The 15,216-nt window shown below is 43.3% G+C and overlaps 1 protein-coding gene across 2 annotated transcripts in view; it reads left to right on the top strand.

The window, feature by feature from the left end:
* Nucleotides 1–5,212: 5,212 nt before the first annotated feature.
* The window catches only part of ARL15 (ADP ribosylation factor like GTPase 15), a 427,617-nt gene continuing 417,613 nt past the window's right edge, over nucleotides 5,213–15,216 (top strand). Inside the window, exon 1 of one of the 2 annotated variants that reach the window (XM_004088466.3) lies at nucleotides 5,213–5,371. In XM_004088466.3, coding sequence (XP_004088514.2) covers nucleotides 5,324–5,371 — 48 coding nt within the window. In that variant the 5' untranslated portion in view covers nucleotides 5,213–5,323. The remainder of the gene's footprint in view (nucleotides 5,372–15,216) is intronic. The other variant, XM_030815765.1, reaches the window with a different exon arrangement.

The raw sequence follows: 15,216 nt of genomic DNA, 5'->3' as shown, positions 1-15,216 counted from the left end.
AGGTGTCAAGCCAGGCTGTTGAGGGAGATTCAGACACACGTGTGTGGCAGAAAAGGAGATTCACAATTCAAGAAAGGACTTGCTGCCCAATTGCAATGAATGTGATTCACTAATGGCCTCCATCTATCTATTAACTCTTTTAGCTCTTCTAACACCTTTATTTTAGTCCCATAAGGCTCATAACTGGCTTGCAGAATAGGAAATTAATACAATTAGCAAAGTAGAAACGTATCTAAGAGATTAAATGAACTTGCTGGGGTTGGTATTGAGAGGGATTTACATAGCTTCTTGATATTTGGTGCTTGAATGGTGGTTGCTTGTGAGGTCTAGTTATCTTTCCCTCGTATATTTACCATTTTCAGTGGATGTCTTATCTTGCTTTAAAACCCCAAGACCCAGCAAAGCCCTTTTTGGAAAAGGTGAGTGATCCTTAATCATGGGAGGGATTAGTTGAACTCTATCCCCTGGGTGAGTAAACAGGAGCCTGGAAGGAACAGGTGACCTGTCCAAGCTCATCTAGTTAAGTAGTGACAAATCTTCATCATGACTGCCAGGACTGATGTTTGAAAAATAGACATATAAGGCCTTAAGATTTACCTGAAGGAGAGAAAACAGGTTTAAACTGACATGGAGATATTTTAGATTAAAAACTTCACAGTTAGCTATTTCAGTGAGGGTTTCCTCTAGTTTGAGTTGCAAGTAGGTCACCACGCTAAGAGCAGAAAACCCTATTCTAATTCCAACCTCTGACCTCATTCAATAATCATTGGCTTGATTTCATTTATGAATAAAGCTCTGTTAGCAGCTTCATGTGGGGACACCCTGTTCTGATGAAGTTCGTCTTCTGGGACACAGTGATACTTCATTTAGGTTTAGGAAGCAGAGAAGAGGATTGGGGTAAATCAGAGGTGGGTGTCAACGTATCCACTGGAGAGAAAGGGAAAAAGGACTCAGAAGAGAATTTTAAAGTCACAGGAGTTATTGGATGTGGTAAGTGAGAAAAAGTGCCTGATGACCTCTGCAGATCTGATCACTTTTTCTGAAAAAGAAGTGTCCATGATTTAAGAGTACTTATAATGAAAGATACCATCTTTCAGCTATTAAGGAATAATATTAAGGCAAAGATGAGACAAGATAATCATTCCCTACTTTGGAGTTGGGGGGTACAAGGAAGAAGACTATATAAGCTAGGTCAAAACTGAGTATTAAAAGTGCTCAGCTGGGTGTGGTAGCTCACGCCTGTAATCCTAGCACTTTGGGAGGCTGAGGCAGGCGGATCATGACCATCCTGGCCAACATGGTGAAACCCGGTCTCTACTAAAAAAAAATACAAAAATTAGCTGGGTGTGGTCGCGTGTGCCTGTAGTCTCAGTTACTCGGGAGGCTGAGGGAGGGGAATCACTTGAACCCGGGAGGCGGAAGTTGCAGTGAGCCAAGATCGTGCCACTGCACTCCAGCCCGGCAAACAGCGAGACTCCATCTCAAAAAAAAAAAAAAAAAAAGAAGTGCTCATACTCTTTGTACCAGTAATTCTATTACTAGAAATTATTCTTAGGATAAGATGTGGACAGTTTTATAAGCAAACATTCACTGTAATATTTATAATAGTGGTAACTAATAAAGGATTTGTTAACACAGTAGTACATTTTTACAATAGTTTTATGTATCCATTAAAGACTTATGAAAAGTTTCAGTGAGATAGTGTATGCATGATACAAAACTAGTGAAGGCAGTATTCTCCTTGGAAACAACAAAAGAATAACTGGAAATAACCACTAATATGTTGATTTTTCTGGAAAGTTGGGAAACCAAGTTGCAAAAGTGCATTTCTGTTTTCATTCCTTGCAAGTGACAGTTTAACAAAAAATTTTCCTCCAAATTTGGCTAGCCAGCAGCCTTTATGGAATTTTAGAGTATGGACTGTCAAAATAATTTCTCTTTGCTTTTGACAAGCAACAGTGATGGCCTCTGTATTAGTCTGTTTTCACGCTGCTGATAAAGACATACCTGAGACTGGGCAATTTAGAAAAGAAAGAGGTTTAATGGACTTACAGTTCCACAGGGCTGGGGATGCCTCACGATCATGGCAGAAGGTGAAGCAGGAGCAAAGACATGTCTTACATGGCGGCAGACAAGACAGAATGAGAGCTTGTGCAGGGAAATTCCTCCTAATAAAACCATCAGATCTCATGAGACTTACCACTATCATGAGGACAGCACGGGAAAGACTCGTCCCCATGACTCAACTTCCTCCCACCGGGTCCCTCCCACAACACGTGGGAATTCAAGATGAGATTTGGGTGGGGTCACAGCCAAACCATATCAGCCTCTTTCCTCAAAACCTATGCAGTAATGCAATTGCCTCATGAGTTTACATGTTTCTTCTGCATCTGGAAGAGGGTCATTCTTTTTACTGACAGCAAAGGCAGAACTAGGTTAATGAGATCATGTCTTGTTCTGGATGGCAGTCTGTTACTTGGCATACAGTATGGCAGGTTGATTAAATGCATTCGAACTTCTCTACACTCTTTTAAAAAGCATGTATTGAGGTGATTACTTCTGTTGCTACCAACCCTATCAGCTATGACTGCAGCTTCATGTAGTGGGTAGTGTATCTGTTCATATCAATTCGGTCAAGTTAGCCTCTTTCCTCTGTAGGGGCGGACTCATTGACATCTCAGAAAACATCTAATTGGAAAAATGTGCGCCATATGGAGTTCAAAATCTACAGGTTGTTGTTGTTTTATAAGGACTCTCCTAAAATGCAGTATGTGATTTTTTAATACATTACACTGACTACAGGGTTTTCATTGATGCCAGTCATAATGAATGTGCAAATTGTGTGGAATAAAGTGAATATTATGGTGCAGTCTTTGGAACTTTTCCTTGAACATATTCTTTCATCTCCCTGCTTTGGCCCCATATACTAATTCTTAGAGGCAGCGAGAACCATACTGACCCTAATAACCTGTTTAGGACTATCTTTCCTTAAGCTTAACTTTTAAAGGAAAGGCAGAAGCCACCTGCTCCTGAGTGGCTATCCTCCTGAGCATAGAGACTGATAGGCCTCTCAAAAGCCTGACTCGGCAGTAGCCAACACATCATTTATCACTAAGACAATGGACCATAAGGTGTCTCTTTGCTAACTCAAGCCCTTTATCTTATTTTAAATATGCTTATTCAAGAAGAAAAGCAAAACAAAGCTAAACAAACTAAAAGTGTTCCATGACTATTTCTGCTCATTGAGAGGTTTTGTTTTCCAAATTAGTTTCAAACAAATTGTGCTGAAGAGTGTAGGTTTACGGACGTCCATCTCCTCCAAAATCTAGGTGAAAATCTCTTCTAAACCTACATGTGTTTGAATTAACAGAATGCCAAGGAAAATCAAAATTGGATCTAATGGCACTTTGGGAGGCCGAGGTGGGCGGATTGCTTGAGTCCAGGAGTTGGAAACAGGCCTGGGCAACATAGTGAGACCTCGTCTTTACCCCCAAAATACAAAAAATTAGACGAGCGTAGTCGTGCACACCTGTGGTCCCAGCGACTCTGCAGGCTGAGGTGGGAGGATGCTTGAGCCGGGGAGGCGGAGGTTGCAGTGAGCCGAGATCGCGCCACTGCACTCTAGCCTGGGCGACAGAGAGAATCCCTGTCTCAAAAAAACAAAAACAACTACCCCAACCCACCCCTGCCCCAACCTTCACAACTTTCTGGCTGTAGGAATTGTCGTTTTGCAGCTGAGGAAACAGGTTTGGAAATTAGCATACCTAAAATCACTTGGCTCATCAACCTACAGCTCCCTCTAGGGGGCTGCTTCGCCCTTATTGGTTATGCGCACATTTGGTGTGAATTCCACGGTTATCTAACAGAACTTACTTAGATGTAAGTCCCAGGTAAACTTACGGTACGGAAATGTGTTTCTTGAGGATACAAAAAACAAAAGTGTCAAGTTAGGGGGAAAGTAAAAATTCAACTCCTAAAACATCACGTGTAGAGTCAGGCAGTCACTTCATGAAGAGTTCAGTTGATGAAGTTTCACTCTTGAAACTTTACTGTATGTATGCAAGCCCTAACTATTAATACAGGTGAGAGCATCCACCTTATCTTCCATTCTCCCTAAGCCCTGAGGGTGGGGATGGGGGGCACTCCAATCACCTGAGCCTAAGAACACAGCTGTGTCTGGCATGGTCTGGTTATTTATAGCCTAAAAAAAAAAAAAAAAAGCCAGCTTCTTGTCCGATTCAGGCTTTCCCTGCCCAACCCCACTAGCTTAATGCAATATTGACATTACCAGGAAATGCGTAAGTCCCAAATGCATCTGCTTATAGATATTTTTACCTCTAGAAATAATACCGGGTCACAAATATTGTTACTTGTGTTTTTTGCAGAGAGCTTCTACTGCTCATTTAATTCAGGGGCGTTGGATTTGTGCTCAGTGTAATTTGACTCCAAGCATGCAAACTGATCAATTTCTTCCCGTGTGTTTGGGGAGTACAAGTGACTACTGCGAGTCCTGAAATGTTTTCCTTTTCCTTTTCACGTGGAGGAAAGCGAATTCTCCGAGGACTGTTCCGCGTTCTACGCAGGGGTTGGAAGGGGGGTTCCTGAGTCGCCTCTGGCTGCGCGGGGGGCCTGTGTGTACCCTCAGGGACACCAGGCTGGAATCGTCCGCCTTACTTTCAAATGATAAAAGTGCAGAGGGTCTTTCTGCTCCTAAGTCGCGTATAGGATTGCCTGTTTACGGAGTATATTTCACACACTTCTTTCCCGGTGGTGCCGTCTCGTGGCGGCAGAGCCTTTAGGAAGGCTCTCGGGGAGAAGACAAGATCAGTGGCGACCACGCCTCCCACGTTACAGCGCTCGCTTCATACTGGGGGTTGGCGGTGACACCAAGGCTCTCCAGCCCGGGAACACGGAGTTCGGCTCCGTTGTACCCAACTGGAAAGCTGTGGAAACACAAAACTCGGGCGGCGACAGCACCAGCCGATTTTCCGTTCTCTTGGCTCTTTCTTCCGCTTGCACCGCCCCCACCCGGGCTCCTCCGCTTAGCATACAGGAACCCGCACCGCCCCCCACCCCTCCCGCGTTTCTCTCCTGCCACCGGCTGGGGCCCGCCTTTTATAGGCGCCGCAGCCAATGAGCGCGCTTCTTTCCCTCTGCCCGCCCGCCTGGCCAATCGCCGCGCCCCTTGTGTAATCTCCGGCTAGTCGGCTGCTTTCGGCTATTTTCGCTGTTGCTGGCTTTTTCAGGAGCTGCTCGCTCGCAGCCAGAGACGCTGCTTTTTTTTTCCGGGTTCGGAGTCGTTCCGGATGCTTTAGGCTGCCGGATGTCTGATCTCCGGATAACTGAGGCGTTTCTGTACATGGATTATCTGGTAGGTGCAGGGCAGGGGTGGCATGTCGCCTCTCGGATCTCGGCGTGCCGGATGGCCCCCTGCCTTGAGGAGCAGCCTTTTTGCTTTCTTTCTTTGGGATGGGATGCCTCTGGGGTTCTTTCTCCCGCAGCCGGCTCGTAAGCCTTGCCCTGGACTCGGAGGGGCAGCCTCCAAGGGGGGTGGGTGGTGGAGCTGACAGGTAAAGGTGCGGCCTGGACCAGCACGGCTGCAGGGCGAGGGTCGCGCTGGGGCTGCTTGAGAGATGGGGCGGCCGCGGCGGCGCGTCCCCTGCCCGCGATCGGCTTCCTGGCTTCCCTCTGCGCTCTCCGCAGAGGACTTTCTTTCCGGGGGAGCAGGAGTTTTCCGCTCTCCCTGGAGCAGAACTCCAGGTGCTATTAAAGAGCCATAACCAGAATGGCTCACTAAGTGCCCAGCAGCCCTGGTCATTTGATTGTTATTAAATCTCTAAAGCTATGACCTCGGTCGTGGCGGGGTTTTAAAAGCACATTACCATAAAGCAGACGGGTCTAAACTACCTCGCAGGCTGGCACGAACAGGACTGAGTAGGGACAGGTATTGCCCCACCATTCCAGTCTTGGGTGCGTGCCGCGGTTCCACTGTGCACGGATTGGAACCCGGCTGTTTAGGCCAGGCTTGTGCTGAGAAGTTCAGGTGGGAAAAGTGTCAGCACAGTGCTGGGACCGAACATCATTTTAAAAATGGACTTCTATGTGTGTCTTTGTGGAATTATGCGAGCACCATGTTTTGTTCCAGAAATTATATTTCCCCAGAGCTGCTTGTTTGCGTTTAAGGGGATCCTCATTTGCAGAGACTGTGTTCGATCCTATACGATTACTGTGTTTACCATGTTGGGCAGAACCGCTATTGCCATGCAGAGTTGAAGTAGACGGTTAGAAGCATTGACCCTCCTGTCATCTTGTTGGACACATGCACTCGGTTTTCGACTGCAGATTGGCCTGGCAGAGATTTGCCAGTGCCTTCTAGGAATTACACTTAAGGCTGTACTGAGAAAGTCTGTGCATGCTTTGACGGCCAAGAAACGCCGGACCGGGTTTGTACTGTCATCTGTGTATTTGGGCTTATTTTAGTGTACATAAAGGAAATGTTTCTCCTGATGCTTCAGAGCTTGATGGTCTTGTGGGAAAGGATGGTGACTGCAGTTAATGCATGGCCTTGTGAATGGAGCTGGATCTAAAATTCTGAGTTCAAGTTCTGTTTTGTTGTTCATTTGTTGATGGCAGTAACTTCCTTTATCTTTGTGATAAAGGGATATTATTCACCCAGTACTGTAGCTGGTTAAGGGGGTTATCTGATTATGAACATTCTTCACAATACAAGGTGCCCTGTAAGTTAAGGGAGCTGCCAAAGTGTCCAGAAGATTATTTTCTAAGTTAAATAACTGATTTAATTTGTAATTTGTCTTATAAAATACAGTACATGGTTTTTGTCTTGAGTCTGCCTAAATTAAAGCGAAAGTTTGTTGGGATAATTACCAAGTAGGCAAGGGTGACATTGCCTGTACTACTAAAAGCTAATTTTGAATACTTAAATAGTTCTTAAAAAAGAAAATCAGGTGGTTCTGACATTTTATTATTTTCTTTATTTACTGTATGTGTTTTAAATTTATAAATTGCATCACAAAGCTGTCTTTGAGGTGCCAAACCTATCAAAATGCTTAGTGAAAACGAAATTGATAACTCTGGTTAATTACTCAGGCTAACCTCTAGACAGGCATAGTCTAAAGGTGAGCGGATGAATGTTTGTGGGCTCAAGGTTACCTTAAAAGCAGATTAATTTATTTGCCAATTTACTAGCAGCTTTGTGTCAGAATCAACAGGTCACAAATTTGACTTGGCCTTTTTATTTTACCTGGGCTCAAGGTTACCCTAAAAGCAGACTAATTTCTTTGCCAATTTACTAACAGCTTTGTGTCAAAATCAGCAGGCCCCAAATTTGACTTGGCTTTTTAGAAAGCTTTACTTGCCATACATCTTAGTTTTACTTTCATATTTAAAAAAAAAATCATTATTTTGCCACTTTATCCATCTAAAATTCAGAAGTGCAGTGACCAACCCCATAAAAGCCAGTGGCTACTCTTTGGAGGTGAGAAAAGAAATCTTAAAGGAAACAGTTTAGTTTTTGTGAGTGTGCCAAGTGTCCCCTGTGAAAAGATTTCAGAAAATTCTTTAGCATTAAACTGGATGGAAACAAACAGAAAAACCATCTCAAAACAAAAAACTAGCCCTCCCGAGGTAGCCTTTTTGTGTTCACCTTTTGCTTATCGACTTTCAGAGAAAACGATGTGCCACACGTTATTCTTCTCTTCCTGTCTTTCGGATTGACTTGCTTGCTTATGCATACTCTGTGTGGCGTTTATTAAAAGCCCTATTTCTGAGGAACAGAAATCAATTTATTTGCATCTGGTATCTTATTTAAAAAAAAAAAAATTCCTGAGTTCTTTTACTTACCTTGCAGGAAAAAAAAAAATGCTCCTTTCATTTCAAGTTTGACTCCAGATTTTGCTGAATGGATTAGAGCAAGTTCCCATTCCCGGCACTTGACAAGAATGATGGTGTGTGTCATTTCTTTTTAATCAGTGTTTGACTTTCTTGTGTTGTTCCTGTTGGAAACTGGAAGAGAGAGCTGTGTGTGTGTATGTACGTATTGTTCATTGTTCTTTGGGCTGGATGTCATCACTTAACCTTTTTATTTGGAGGAGAGTGGAAAGGAAGAAGGGAGAGAAAGGTGGAGGTGCTATTTTGTCTTAACAGGATTAATCCTTTTAATAAGATTGAGATATTAAAACAGATGAAGAAGCTCTACTGATCTTCGGGTCGCTGTTGATTTCTTAAAACAAGTGTTCTCAGAAGTGACAGTCAAGGTGAGGGACAGGGATAGTACTTTAATATTTAAGACAGGGTTTTATTGATTTCAGTCGAGGGAAAGAATAGAAATTTGCTAATCCTAATCAATTAGATGTATCACCTGGTGCGGTGCCTGACTTGGTTTCTGGCATGTAGTAATAGTTAGGGCCCGATATTTTATTTGTTGAATCAGATGAATATGAAATGGAAAGGAAAATTCTGCTTTTTTTCCACCAGTTTTTAAACTGAGACAAGATAAAATCTGTTTGGATTAGGTGTTTTGTTCTGGGGAATGCAGAATGTATCCTTTACTCTTAACTTGAAGATGATCAAGATATAATCCGTTTAGCCGGGGTGGCAATTTAAACATAAAAATCTCTGTTTTCCAGTTGATGAGTGAATCTTCCTTGAAGGGCACACAACTTGTCCCCTTTCCATGATGGGGTTTAAAGGCCATATTTACATCTGCCAGGTCTCTGGGTAAACATTTAGCTGCTGTCCCAACAGGCAGTACCAGCATCTTACTCTTTCTCCTCCTAGGTAGAACTAGTAACACAAGGTGCAGAGCTTTTTGAATAAGGTAGGAGAAAATAGTCAGGTTAAAATGAAAGAGAAAAACACATTTCTCGAGTTTTCCTGGGAGGTTGGACAAGATCAACTTCTAGATTCCTTTCAGTTCAAAATTTTCTGTCTTGACTCATGTGATGATTGATCTGGAATTAACCTTTTTTCCCTCTGCGCCATCAAAACAACAGTGGTAGAATTGGTTGTACCCTGTGTAATACCTATGATGATTAAATGAGATAGTGGAGGGAAAGTCATTTGTAAACAGTACATTGCTTTTCAAATGTAAAATGTTAATGTATTGTGTGGCTGGGCGAGGTGGCTCACACCTGTAATCCCAGCACTTCCTGAGGGCGAGACAGGCGGATCACTTGAGGTCAGGAGTTTGAGACCAGCCTGGCTGACATGGAGAAACCCCGTCTCTACTTAAAATACAAAAATTAGCTGGGTGTCGTGGTGCATGCCTGTAATCTCAGCTACTTGGGAGGCTGAGGCAGGAGAATCGCTTGAACCCAGGAGGCAGAGGTTGCGGTGAGATCGCACCACTGCACTCCAGCCTGGGCGACAGAGTGAGACTCCGTCTCAAGACAAAAAAAAAAAAAAGTTAACATATTGTGATTATGTTGCTGATGTTACTTTTATACCTCCTGTAGAATGACTGTTACTGCTTAGTGGTATTGACGTACCTTTTAAACTAGTCTCAATTTATGGAAATCCTGAGAGTTGTAATCAACAAGCAGGAAGTCACAAGACTCTTTTAAGAATCTTTTAAAAGCTACGAAAATAAAACCCATTTGAATAATTTATCTATTCAACAAATATTTATGGAGCCCCTACTTTGTGCATGGCCCTGAAAGTCATGGGGGATGAACCCTCAGCTGTAATATCCTCCTTGGCTGCAGGACTGGCAGGTGTGTGGCTCTAGAGGAACCTGTGGCAGGACAGGTTAAGTAAGGCACATAGGGGAGCGGGTAGCTTCTGATGTGCTTCTTTGCTTTCCAGGACGTTTCTCTCATTTTATGTGTTTTATTGTGAACTAAAATATAAACTTAGACTTGAAAATGTGACAAGTAAAAATGGTTGATTAGTCTTGGATGCTAATTGTCAATTAATATTCATTGCATTTGTTTATAGTAGCCTCCACCCTCCCATCCACAGTTTTACTTTTCAAGGTTTCAGTTAACCATGGTCCACCGAGGTCTCAAAATAGGCGAGAACAGTACAATAAGATATTTTAAGAGAGAGAGAGACCACATTCACATAACTTTTATTACAGTATATTGTTATAATTGTTCACTTTTATTATTAGTTATTAATCACTTACTGTGCCTAATTTACACATTAAACTTTATCATAGGCGTGTGTGTATAGGAAAAAATATAGTGTGCTATATGCTATGTGCTATGTTAGTTAGTTCTATGATAGCTCAGTACTATCTGTGGTTTTAGGTATCCGCTGGGACTTGGAATACATCCCCCATGGATGAGGGGAAACTACTGTACCGCATTGGGGATTTTTTTTTTTTTTTTTGAGACAGAGTTTTGCTCTTGTCACGCAGGCTGGAGTGCAATGGGGTGATTCTCCTGTCTCAGCCTCCTAAGTAGCTGGGATTACAGGTGCCCACCACCATGCCCGGCTAATTTTTGTATGCTTAGTAGAGATGGGGTTTCACCATGTTGGCCAGGCTGGTCTCAAACTCCTGACCTCAGGTGATCCACCTGCCTCGGCCTCACAAAGTGCTGGGATTACAGGAGTGAGCCACCACGCCCGGCCAGTGTTTGGGATTTAATAAGATTAGATTTGATAGGTTAGTTTAATAAGATTCCTTTGTATAGACTGGTGGACTCGACCTATTTAGTTTCTTGGTTATAGGCTGTATCTGCCACCATAAAAATGTATGTGTCAGTGGGGAAGATGTGGTGAGAGAATTGGGCTGATCATCACAAATCTCTCACCATTTGCAGGATAAAAACCAGCTAACTAACCAACAATAGAAACCCATGATGTGCTACAAAGGGTAGAGCCCACAGGCACTATGAAATTGTGAAGGATGCTACTTGAAAAGAGGAGTGAAGGTACATTTGTGATTTCATATTATGTTCAGTTATCTGTGAACTGAACTTCTTTATTGATAAAAAAAAGTACATTGTTTTTAACCCTGAATATCTATGAACATTGTTAACTTGTATTTATTATGACTAACTGTAAAGTGATAATGTAGGTCACTTTTTAGTCTAAATGTCGACTGGATTAGGCAGTCATATTAAATATTCCTTTCTTAATAATTTATAAGATACAAATTATCTGAGCACAATAAACAGATCTATCATATATGGAGTTCACATAGCAAAAATGTTTTGAGCAAATCCATACCATCAAGTAGGAACTCTTCTACAAAGGTGTTACGTCTGGTTCCCAAACTTGTATGGCTCCAGTCTAACAGTATGAGCCCTGGGAGAGGACACATAGGGACCTTGATTCATGCCCTCCAGGGGCTTGCATTCTGAAAGATGCCAAAGCCACATGCTTGTCGGCATGTGGGCAGTGCTCGGGTGGGGGTTGAGAGGAGATAAGTATATGAGTTATAATCAGGAGGGCAAAATCAGTTAACATTTATTGAGCACTTACTCTGTGCCAAAGTTCTAAGTGCTTTGCATGTGTGATAGCATTAAACTGAGACTCAGGGAGGTTGTGTAATTTCCTCAAGTTCACACAGCTGGCAAGTAGTTGAACTGCGCTTGTGGCCCCAGGGCCCTCCCTCTTCATTGCCTTCCACCTACAAGTAGTTCTCTCGCGCTGGGCAGAGGCTCAGGCAGCTTGGTGTTAAAGCAGTTGGGATGCACTCAGAATTTTTAGTATATTGCTTCTTAAGTAAACAGGTACAGAAAAGTGGTCCTTGACCACTACTATGTTAAAGAAAGCAGTGGCCATGAGCAGGCTGGCTGATGCGCCCTTGTCCCCAAGGATTCTGGCAGGTGATTGTTACAGAGAAGGCTGGCTAGGAAGAGAACTATGTTGTGTGCTGGGAACTCCTGCCTTACAGTCTCCTTACCCTGGTCATAGTCACTGAGGTGATCTGCAGCATCTAATGTTCCATCAGGTGACCACATATAGATTTTTAGGCAACCTTCTTACTCAGCCCCTTAGTGTCACTTTCAGGGGCACATTCCTACCTGCCCCAAGCCCCAGTATTGTTTTGTTTCGTTTCGTTTTTCTTCCCTCCCTTCCCCTCCCCTCTCCTTCTTTTTCTTCTTTTTCTCCTCTCCTCCTCTTTCTTCTTTTTCTCCTCTCCTCTTCTTTTTTTTTGACAGGGTCTCACTCTGTCATCCAGGCTGGAGTGCAGTGGTGCGATCTCCTTACTCAGTCCCCTAGTGTTACTTTCAGGGGCACATTCCTACCTGCCCCAAGCCCCAGTTTGTTTGTTTGTTTCTTGCTTTTCTTGCTTGCTTGCTTGATGGGGTGTCACTCTGTCATCCAGGCTGGAGTGCAGTGGCTTGATCTCAGCTCACTGCAACCTCTGCCTCCCGGGTTCAAGCAATTATCCCACCTAAGCCTCCTGAGTAGCTGGGACCTACAGGCGTGTGGTTAGTTTTTGTATTTTTTGGTAGAGACGGGGTTTCGCCGTGTTGCCCAGGCTGGTCTCAATCTTCTGACCTCAAGTGATCCACCTACCTCAGCTTCCCAAAGTGCTGGGATCACAGGCCTGAGCCACCGTGCCCAGCCCCGTTTCTTTTGAAGAGGTACTGAGACTGTGCTATGTTCCTTTGCCACCTGCTGCCTGGGAAGTTGGCTGTTCCCAATAGACACTAGGCCATAAGCAGCCTGTTGCTTACGGACTTCAGCGGGGCAAAATCTCCTGATGGTATTAATTTTATAAAAGGATTTATTTCTAAGGTAGACTAAAGAGAAGGAAAGCTTGTTAGGGAAGGTCTGGTAGCTATTGTAGGTGACAAGAGGTGGGAATTTCCTCTGATACTTCCCACAAATTAAATTATTGAGGGGCTTTTATTTTGGATCCTGCAGCCCCCTGTGTTATGTCGTGGCTCTCCCCTGTCATCTCCCCGAATGTCCCAGGTGTTTGGATGAGTCTAAGAAGCCCAGTTCTGGTTGACCCTCATTTTCTGAGTGTCTGTAAAGTACCTAGGCACATCTACTTTTAGCAGGGCTGGCTTCCCAGCCATGCAACCACTGGGTTCAGAAGAGCCCCATGCCTGGTTTACTGCTCTTTGGTCACCATCCTGGAAAAAAAAAACAAACTTAATTTTAGAACAGGTGCTTTGCATTTTCATTTCGCACTGGGCCCCACAATTTATAAGGCCAGTTCAGATTTCTAGCGCTAAATACATGGCTGGCATCTGAGTCTGTAACCTGCATCATTGCTGGTTCCCTGACCATCTTAATCACCATTTTATCACCGGAATCTAGTCTAGTGTCTGGTAAATACAGGACTGTGTACCATTTACAATGCTGAGTGTTTTCCTTGGATCACCTAATTTAATCCTCCCAACAGTGCTGTTAACCAGGTATTGCTGACTTACAAAGACATAGCAACTTAGAAAAGAGGAAACTTGAGACTCTGAAAGGTTGAGTGTTGCCCAGAATTGCATAACCAGTGGAGGCTCAGGGTCAGGATCAGGGTATGAGCTTGTCTGATTCTAAGCCCATGGCCATGAGCATTCTTTGGTGCTGCTTACCTATTACAAGTAATAATTGTTGAAAGGATGAGTGAGAGAGACTGTGAACCATAGATAACAATTCTGGAAATTGAGGGGTCACTTGATTGTTTCTGTCACCTGGTTGCCTGTGAGAGGCCCTCTGGGAACTCAGTGACAGTGCAGCTCCCACTGGGAAAGTTGTGTGGGTTTGTGTTTGAGGTGGGAGTCTGCTCACGGATTTTGCTTTCATTGATTACCCACTCTCTCCTTCACTGTGCATAAAGGTAGGTGTTCTGCCCTTTGGCTCAGAGAGCCAAACACGCTTACATGATTTTGATAGTAGCTCACCATCTGAAAAGTTGCATTTGCAAGCCAATCTCATTTATCAAGTTCCTCTGTACCTAGATTTGCTGGGAACTGTTTTAACCTCTGGACTGCTGCTTTCAGAGTTGAGGACTTATCCCACTAATTATGTCCATGTCTCTCCAAGGGGGATTCCCCTGGGTTCTTTTTTCAACAGGAGAGTTGCTGCTCTGCCACTCTCTCAAGGAAGGGAATGACAATCTGGAGGCACTCGAGGACCATTGATTGAGGCATTGGAGGTCTATACCCGTTCCTAATCAGTGTAGACATGGAGTCAGGAGCTAAACAGAAATACAGTTCTTTCAGAGTTTTATTTCTAATTATGAATTATTTTAAGCATTCAGAAAAGTACAGAAAATAATATAACAGACTTCTGTGTACCTGCCTTCCTGACTGAACATTTTGCCATTTTGACTTCAAAACTCTGGTGATCTTTAAATGAAACTCCTGTTCCCTGCATGCTTCCTCCTCCACCCTTCTCAGTGGTGACCACTATCCCGAGGTTAGTGAGTAACAGTCTCATGCATATTTTCGGCTTTTTATCATATATGCATTGTGGGTGTAAACCATATATAGTATCGTTTTATGTGCTTTAAGAATTTTACCAAAATTGTAACATAATGCTCTATCTTTTTAAATTTGCTTTTTTCCCTAAAAAAAAAAAATGTTGAGTGAATAGGACATTAGTCTGCCCTCAAGGTACTTATGCTCCTGTACGATGAAAAATAAACAATTACATTTTGGAGTAGCATAGTCTATCTGGAGGGAAATAAAGATGACTAGAGTAGCACATGAAAGGGAACCTAACCTAGATTTCAGGGCCAAAGAGAACTTCCCAGAGGAGTCTTTTAATGTCTGCAACATTGAAGCTGAGTAAAGTTGGCCCAGTGACAGGCAGGGCCAGAGCCAGGCGAAAGGAATAGCTGTGCGGAAATTTGGGGGTGAGTAACCCCATGACTTCAAGGAACTTCAGGAGTTCTGTGTTTTTGGAGCAGGGTTTGGAGCAGTGCTAGAAATGAAGCTGCAGAGCCCAGCTAGGGTCATGGAAGCCCTAAAAGTTTGCCTGTAATGACATGGTCAGATCTGTCTGCAGTGCAGAGAAGGATTGGAAAGGGAGGGAAGACTGGAGCAAGATTAGTTAGGAAGAGGTCCTGATCCAGAAATGAGATGATGGTGTTCACAACCAGGAAGGGGCAGGAGGGATGCAGAAATGTAGACGGATTTAAGCAACATTTAAGAATTGCCAGAATTTTGTAATTGGATGTGGAATATGACAACAGAATAGATCTTAGGGATAATTCTTAGGTTTTTGGTTTGAGCATTGTTCTGGTTATCTGTTACTGAGTAATGAACCACCTTAAAACAATAGTTTAACACA

The sequence above is a fragment of the Nomascus leucogenys genome, chromosome 7b (genome assembly GCF_006542625.1).
Source record: "Nomascus leucogenys isolate Asia chromosome 7b, Asia_NLE_v1, whole genome shotgun sequence".
Taxonomy (NCBI): domain Eukaryota; kingdom Metazoa; phylum Chordata; class Mammalia; order Primates; family Hylobatidae; genus Nomascus; species Nomascus leucogenys.
This window is presented reverse-complemented; position numbering and strand designations above follow the sequence as displayed.